Source organism: Squalius cephalus, assembly GCF_949319135.1.
Source record: "Squalius cephalus genome assembly, chromosome: 19".
In the NCBI taxonomy this organism is placed as follows: domain Eukaryota; kingdom Metazoa; phylum Chordata; class Actinopteri; order Cypriniformes; family Leuciscidae; genus Squalius; species Squalius cephalus.
The window spans coordinates 5355050-5362942 of NC_137140.1; the positions used below are offsets into that span (position 1 = coordinate 5355050).

The 7893-nt window shown below is 34.1% G+C and overlaps 1 protein-coding gene across 1 annotated transcript; it reads right to left on the reverse strand.

The window, feature by feature from the left end:
- Positions 1 to 539: 539 nt before the first annotated feature.
- LOC307147039 (uncharacterized protein) lies at positions 540 to 2768 on the reverse strand. The gene is made up of 4 exons (XM_079851490.1): positions 2637 to 2768; positions 2240 to 2321; positions 1700 to 1870; positions 540 to 942 (listed from the first exon to the last, which is right to left on the reverse strand). The coding sequence occupies exons 1-4, from the start codon at positions 2680 to 2682 to the stop codon at positions 804 to 806; spliced, it is 438 nt and encodes a 145-aa protein (XP_079707616.1). The 5' UTR covers positions 2683 to 2768; the 3' UTR covers positions 540 to 803.
- Positions 2769 to 7893: the final 5125 nt, after the last annotated feature.

A 7893-nucleotide genomic window follows, 5' to 3' on the forward strand; every position in this document is an offset into this window, starting at 1 on the left:
GTTATTTATTTAATAAAAATCATATTTTATTATTTTCATTATATATATATATATATATATATATATATATACAGAGAGAGAGAGAGAGAGAGAGATCAAAACAGCATTTTAGATATTAAATTACAAATGACATTAAATTAAATATTGCACAATTAAGCAGGTTACATTAAATGAACTTTCCTCAATGCTGAAAGACATTTTACTCTAAATGTAAGGTAAAAGATGCCCCTCATCACCTATTTTTAATAATGAGATTAATAATAAATAATAATAATAAAATATTGTATTATTTATTGTTTATTGTTTATTCAATTATGCCAAACAGTTTGAGTGCCAAAATATTTGACCATCAAAAAATATATTTCTTTACACTGAATATCTATTTTAAAATAAATAAATAAATAATACATTTTGGTACTCAAAATATTTGACATATTTTCCTTTAGTTAAAAGCCCCATTGTACCCTTCATATTCACAAGAGCAAAATGAATATGCCAAAGGAAGCTACCATGTTGGACAACACAAATTACAAACCATAAAGTCGTTACGTTTTTTTATTAATTATACTTTTGTCACCTTTATATACAATTTTTAAATAGAATACATACAACTTTTATATAATAAGAGCAGCCTAAACAAAGTCTATCAAAGACATGCAATATCTTAGTAAATTAGTTAATATAATATAGAATAGTTCTCTTATTTGAACTCTTTTTCACATCAGCAATAATCCTGAGCAGTACCAGTCAAACACATTCTGTCCTTTGATGAATGAGCAGAAGCTCGTCTGAGATGTTTAGTCTCAGCGTCCGTATCCTGTTGGGTCGTTGGCCTTTTTGGATTCATCTTTTCCGTTGCTCTGACCCATTCGGTATAACTTGTTGGCCAGGTTGTGTACCTGACATGTTCCAAGCTGACAGCCTCTCTGAGCTGCGCGCTTTCTGAGAGAGAGAAGACAAATGTCAATCCATGGGCTTCTGCATTTATACTGATCTATGATTTAAGATATTTGCATTTACTAATGCATTATTCAAATCAAAGGTTGTATTTGTTAACATTAGTTAATGCACTGTGAACTAGCATGAACAAACAATTAATTTTTATTAACCAACATTAACAAAGATTAATAAATACTGTACCAAATGTATTGCTCATTGTTAGTTCATGTTAGGTAATGCATTAACTATATTAATGAATGAAACCTTAATCTACCCATATTTGATATGAGGCACACTTTTTGTTTTTGTTAATATTTGTTATTAACTTTAACCCCAAGCAGCAGACAAGGAAAACAAAAATATATATGTTTATATTCTTGCATATAATATTTAAACTCTACTGTTAAAAAAAAATAAAATAAGTACATCTTCTTTTCAGAAAGGGTGCATTAAATTGATAAAAAGTGACAGTAAATACATTTATAAAGTTGAAAATGTTAATTTTTTTAAATGCTATTCTTATTACATTTCTATTCATCGTGATCAAAGAATTCTAAAATATTTGGAATAAAGTACATTTTAAAATATGTTAAAATAGAAAACAGTTATTTCAAATTGTAAAAGAATATTTCACAAAATCACTGTTTTACTGATTTTTTTAATCAAATAAATGCAGCCTTAGTGAGCATAAGAGACTTTTTTAACATTTGAAGTGTATATTCTTTGATAAATGTTGAGCTCTGGACAGTGATTCACTTACTCTCTGGCTTTTTGAGGGATGGTTTGTAGAATCAGAAAAGAGGCTGCGTCTGGATCGGGTTTGCTGGTGGTTTTGGTCTCCATTGATGGAGTCTCTCTGTCAGTGCCGACCAAGGTCACGTCCCTTGACCTCTGTATGCCCTTCACTAGTGAGAGGCTTTCTGTCTGTGTCCTGTACATGTGAAAATACTGTGTGAGATTATGTAGCATGTGTATGTGGTCAAAATGTCCCTACGAGGATGGGAATACCAGAAATCCTTTTCCTTGTGGGGACATGTTTTGGTCACCATTAGGAAAACAGCCTATAAACCAATCTAAAAATGCCGAACGTTTTCTGTGATGGGTAGGTCTGGGGGTAGGGTTATGTAAGGGAATTGAATATGAAGTTTGTACAGTTTAAAATCATTATAAGTCCCCACAAAACATGGAAACCTAACGTGTGTGTGTGTGTGTGTGTGTGTGTGTGTGTGTGTGTGTGTGTGTGTGTGTGTGTGTGTGTGTGTGTGTGTGTGTGTGTGTGTGTGTGTGTAAATGCACACACCTCCGTGTCTGTCTCACTTGTGTGGCTGTGTTCATCGGTATAGTCAGCAACAGCAAAACAGCCACTTCCATAATGGTATGACCTGTAGGGATGCAAATACACACAATCAATCAATCAACCAATCAATAAATAAGTGTTATTTTAGTATCATTATATACACTGTAAAAATATACAGTGAAACTTCATGCTTAATTGAAAAAAATGGAGTACTGTGGAATTGTCAAGTTCACATAACTTATTTTTTTCAATTAAGCATTAAGTTTATTTACTTGGTAATTTTAAGGCAACAGGTTTACTACATTTTTTAAGTAAGTGACAGGTAATATGCCTCGTCACTCCGTTCTCAATTAAATGCAACTACGTAATTAACGTTTTGTTGATCTCTTTAGGAACTCACCTTGCATGGAATGGAGACACTTGAGAAGACTTTTTGTCCTGACCATCAATCCTTAGAACCAGTGTCACACTGCTGAGGAAAACGGAATATGATCCACTTGGTCTTTGTCTATGAGAAAAGCATGTAAGTTCTACAGTTTCTTCTGCCTCCTCTGTATTTATATGACAGTGGGAAGGGGGCGGGGCTACACAAGGGGGTGTGTCCTCACTGCTAATTGTAGTGGATTATAATATATTTGTACCTTTCTTCTTACAGACAAGTCTCCATTTCTGTTTAAACTGGTACAGATGTAACATCTAAATGATAATATATATTTTATGTTTCTTTCTCTAACCCTGACGCGGTCATACTTTCTACAATACCTTCCTCTTCTTATGACTCACCACCTCTTTACATCTCAACTGGCTGCTTGTTCCTGAAAGTTTTTTTTCCAGCTCTCTCACCTGCCGGAAAGCCATCTCTTAAAATAGCCCCTCCTCTCACGCAGCTTTCCTTTATCACTCCACTTTTCCTGTCGTTTTGTTCCCCTAACTTGAGTCACTCTTTTTTCCATGTCTTTCTTCTTCATGCCCCTGGCACTTCAGATCCTCTCCTGTTCTCTCAAAACTCCCATCGCTGTTATCAAGCAAGATTCTTTTTTTTTTTTCTTTTTTTTTTCACGAGGTTGCACTCTTAACAGTCTCCAAATAAAATCTTTTCAGTTAGTCAGGAACTTTCAGGAATTTTGAAACGTCATTTGAATTGAGCTATATAAAGGAGATGACTGTTCATTCACAAGCCTTTCCCCTATTCTCATCCTCTTTTCTTGACAACCTAGTTCCCCCCTTGTTCTTGCTTGTTCTCTGTTTCCCTATAGACTCTATTGTGCACTTTTCCTGCTTTGGACATCTGGAGTTGTTTTCCCAGTCGGAGTAGCTGCTGGGATACCTCATGTTTTTATAACCAAGTGCCACATGCAAATATTTATGTTTATGTCATATACAAACATGTATCATATAGAGATTACTTGTTAGATAAAGGACAGAAAGCCGTAATTCACCTGACTCAGTTTACATACTTACTTTAGTTCATATTTACTTTCCCTGCTGTTTTCTTGTAAACGTAACATGTATATGCAACAGGTTGTGGAATTTTAAATTTTTTTTTTTAGTGTGGACCTACTAGAGGCCAAATGTGCTCTGTCCCTCAATTAAATGTAGTGGTTTGTGGTTAAAACAAACTCAAATGCTGTTTGATAATTCATACCATTGTAAGCCAAGAAATGTAAGACCTCTATCTCATCTAATTATAATCATGTTAAAGAAATGGTTCTATACATCTTTTTATTAATTTAAGTTTATTCTCAAAAAACTTGTAAGACATTTAAAACTCAAAATCCAAACAGTTAGATGAAAAACTTACATTTTAAAGAACCTGAAAATTAGAAATGTTGCCTTGGCAACCACTGTAACTAAAATAAGTTTAAGTTGGGGAAAGTTACTTTTAAACGTAACGTGTTACTCCCTAAAAAAGTAACTAACTGCACTACTTGGTTACTTTTAATGAAAAGTAATGTGTTATGTTATTTTGCGTAACTTTTTTTCAGCTGGGCTGAGCTCGCTTGCTTATTTTTTAACAACTGTAAACTTTGCTTTGAAACAATATGTATTGTATAAAGTGCTATAAAAATAAAAGTGACTTGACTTAACTTGACATAACAAAAAAAAGTTGTTTTTTTGTTGTTGTTTTTTTCCAAAGTAAAGGCCATTTCACACCAAAAGTAAAATAAATAAGTCTAATGCGGAAGGAAATGTAAATTCACGCTTGAACAGTATAGTGCAGCTCAAACAAACCTTTCGGCATGTGCTGCCCATTCTGGATCGCAGAAGAATAAAACTCAGGCAATGAAAGTTCAACACTCTTTCTTCAGCAATAAAAACAAAAAAACGTGAAACGCAAAAGTGATGTTTATCGAAAGTCATATTTTGCTTCTTTGTATAGCTAAACTGGATCATCGAAGGTCAGCAGCAAATACATTGGTTAATAAAGTGAGATTAAATACATAAAGTATATTTGTGTTATTTAACATTAAGGTTTGTATAATATTCTGAGTTACCATTTGCTGTTTTCATTCATTTCGAGGAACACTCAGCGAACACAATGCCTCTGCACTCCTGATTTCTCTCAACATGAGGACAGCAGAGCTGTCAGTCAATACATGGGAAAACAAAGTAACTTTTGTTACTTATTTGAAAAAGTAACTTTTTTAAAAATGTAAAAGTTATGTTATTTTACTAGTTACTTGAAAAAGCAATCTGATTATGTAACTCATGTTACTTGTAATATGTTACAAGTAAAAAAAAAAAAAACAATCTGATATTTTGATGTTAACTGTCGATCATTTTTTTCATTATCTGCCTGTGTCAGTTGTAGTCAGGCCAGACATTAACCAACAACCAGGCATAATTATAGCTGTGATTCCTATGAGACTCATTAAAAAATAAGCAAAATTTACTACTCAAAGGGTCATGGAGATTTTTGTGCGAACAATTCTATGACACAGACATCTTAAACATCACTTAGGAATCTTACAATCATATTTATTATTTGTAAGTAATGTAAGATTATAAGTCACTAACTTTAGAATTAATCTCATAAAAATTAAATGAGAAAAACATAAGATGCTTGATATTTTATTTTATAAGATTTGAAGTAGGTCACGGTAACAATTAACAGATGTTTGTGACTTTTAATCAGATTCACCTTTATTCATCTTGACTCTCTCTCTCCAAGACACAATCGCTTTTTTCTATGAAAGAGCTTGTCAACAGGATGTAAATGGCAGGTGTGGATGCAGGATTTGTGTAACACTTGATTAAGAGTAGAAGAGGAGCTGTTGTTCGAGCACTTACTGTGATTTATGTCTGTGTACGTCAGTTTGTGCAGATAGGGAAAGGTGAAGGAGGTTTATTCTCATATGAATTGCAGTGTATATCATTTCGAACATTCTCCTATCTTTAACAGGCACATCCTGTTGTTGATTGCCAATCAGTGGCACAAGGTGCAGTGAGTGTGTGTACTGTATGTATGAGTGTTTGTGTGTCATTTCTTTTTGTCCTGGCCACCGGGCACTGATGTATATCCTGTCAGGAAACACATTGACTAAGTTACATGACAGATTCACACACACTTCAGTTACTAAAATGCCCATTCACACTCACACACACACGTACACGTCATAATCCATTTCCATATGGACCGTATGGGCTAAATATAATATAGCCTACGTGTAACGAAATCCACTGGAGGCGAGATGTAAAGAACCCATGCGACTTTAATTATCAAACATAAAACAAAGGCTGGAAACTGGTAACTCAAAACAAGAACAAGAACCTGGACAAGAAACATTCATAACTTGAAACATTCATAACTTGAAACATTCATAGAATACTCGACAAAGACACAGGGCAAACATGAGGGCTTAAATACACAGATTAATTACTAGACAAGGGACACCTGTGAACAATGAACCAGACGATTAACCAATGACATGACAGGATCACATGACAAACAGGGAATCACATGACAAGACACAGAAATATGACAATGACAAGAACAAGAAAACAAAACCCAAACGTGACAATATGCCTGTAGTATATAAATTAAGTAAAATGTACTTTAACTCATTATCATATTGAAATTCAGAATTGCAAACACAATTTGGCCTTCTAATCTAGAGGCAGAAGGACAGTAGATGATTCATTATGTTGCATTATGTATACTGAAACATGTACTTTATCAAGATAAAGTTGGCATCCCCCCTCCCCCCTCCTTTAAGGTTTCAAACCTTAAAAAAATACAACCCTGATTGAGTATTAACCCTTTCAAAATACATTTTACATCCAGTAGTAGACTGTTAGAGTTTTCATCCAGTGGATTGTATCTTACAGGGTAAATGATTGTTTATTTTAATTCATCAGAATTAAATTTAAACTATGGCATGGGAAAAGCTAAATCTATGGTTAAATTTTTTTAGGGACAAACTTCAGTAAATATATAAAAATACAAAAAAAAAAAAAAGACAGCTAGAATAGATTACATATTAAATGTTAATTTATTTGTTTTTTATATGATTAGAAAATTATAGAAAATATTTATGAACATTGAGAAAAAATATATGATCTTGACTACCATACATCACTTCCTTAGTTCTGAACATATCTAATCATCCCTATTGTGACGAATGTCCAAGTGAAACGGCTTCTCGAACAAGCAAAAAATGTAAGACAGGACTTAAAATTGTTCATCAGCAATTGGTTGGATTGTTGTGGTTTCCTTCCTATTGGTCGATCTCATGTGAGTGACAAGTTGTCCCGCCCTCACGCCAGTAAACACGTCATCAGAGAAGAGAAGAGATGTCACTGCAAGAGGGAGAAGTTATTTTGATTAAATATTAAGAGGAAATTTAAAGAAATAATGATGAACATGGACAACAATTTATAATGTATACTGCAATATTAAAAAAAATAAAGAATTGTCCATTTTGATTTCATGGTGACTTTAAATTAAAAATTAACAAAGCAGCTTTGTCTGTTTACAATATATTATCTTACGTTTATTAATCTTTTGAAGATTAAAGGTAGGGTAGGCAATTGCGGAGAGGCAATAGCAAGTTAGCTTTGAAAGCATGAGCTCCCACCCTCCCTTCAGAGATTCTCCAAAGCCACGCCTCCTCCAAAACACATGATTCACCTGACACAGCAGATTCTGCAAAGCGTCACGAGAGACAGTGTTAAATTACCTCATGTCTTAAACCACATAACATTATGACAATAGTCAACATTAACAACTTACATGACATAACGCATAAATCCGTGTCTGAGGACGTGAAGAGCGTCACGGGTTACCATCTCGTAATTACGGTTACGACATGGCATGAATGCAGCTCGTTGTTTTAGTCCGGAACTGTAAAAGGCGGCTGCCGTTTGTTTTTGGCGCTCAGTGGCTGTCTGTGTACATCTCTGCATAGCCTTATGGTGTCTGCACACCAAAAGCAAATTTAATTATTTCCACAAGTAGATTACATACAAAGTCAATGCAAATACACGAATAGATGCAAATTTGCAATGTGAATGACGTGAATTGGGCAACACGATTGCCGCGGGTTAGCACTGGCCTTCCACAACAGGTACAGAGCAGCAATAGTAGTTATCTCCAAAATGGTTGATGATAGAAAAAATGGCAGAAAGAAATGTTGTTGTTGTTGTTGTTGTTGTTG

Coding starts and splice junctions, on each gene's coding strand:
- LOC307147039 (XM_079851490.1), bottom strand. CDS start 2,682: ATGGTCAGGACAAAAAGTCTTCTCAAGTGTCTCCATTCCATGCAAG. Junction 1,871..2,239: donor CAAGTGAGACAGACACGGAG/GTGTGTGCATTT, acceptor TCACATGTACAG/GACACAGACAGAAAGCCTCT. Junction 943..1,699: donor ATCCCTCAAAAAGCCAGAGA/GTAAGTGAATCA, acceptor TCTCTCTCTCAG/AAAGCGCGCAGCTCAGAGAG.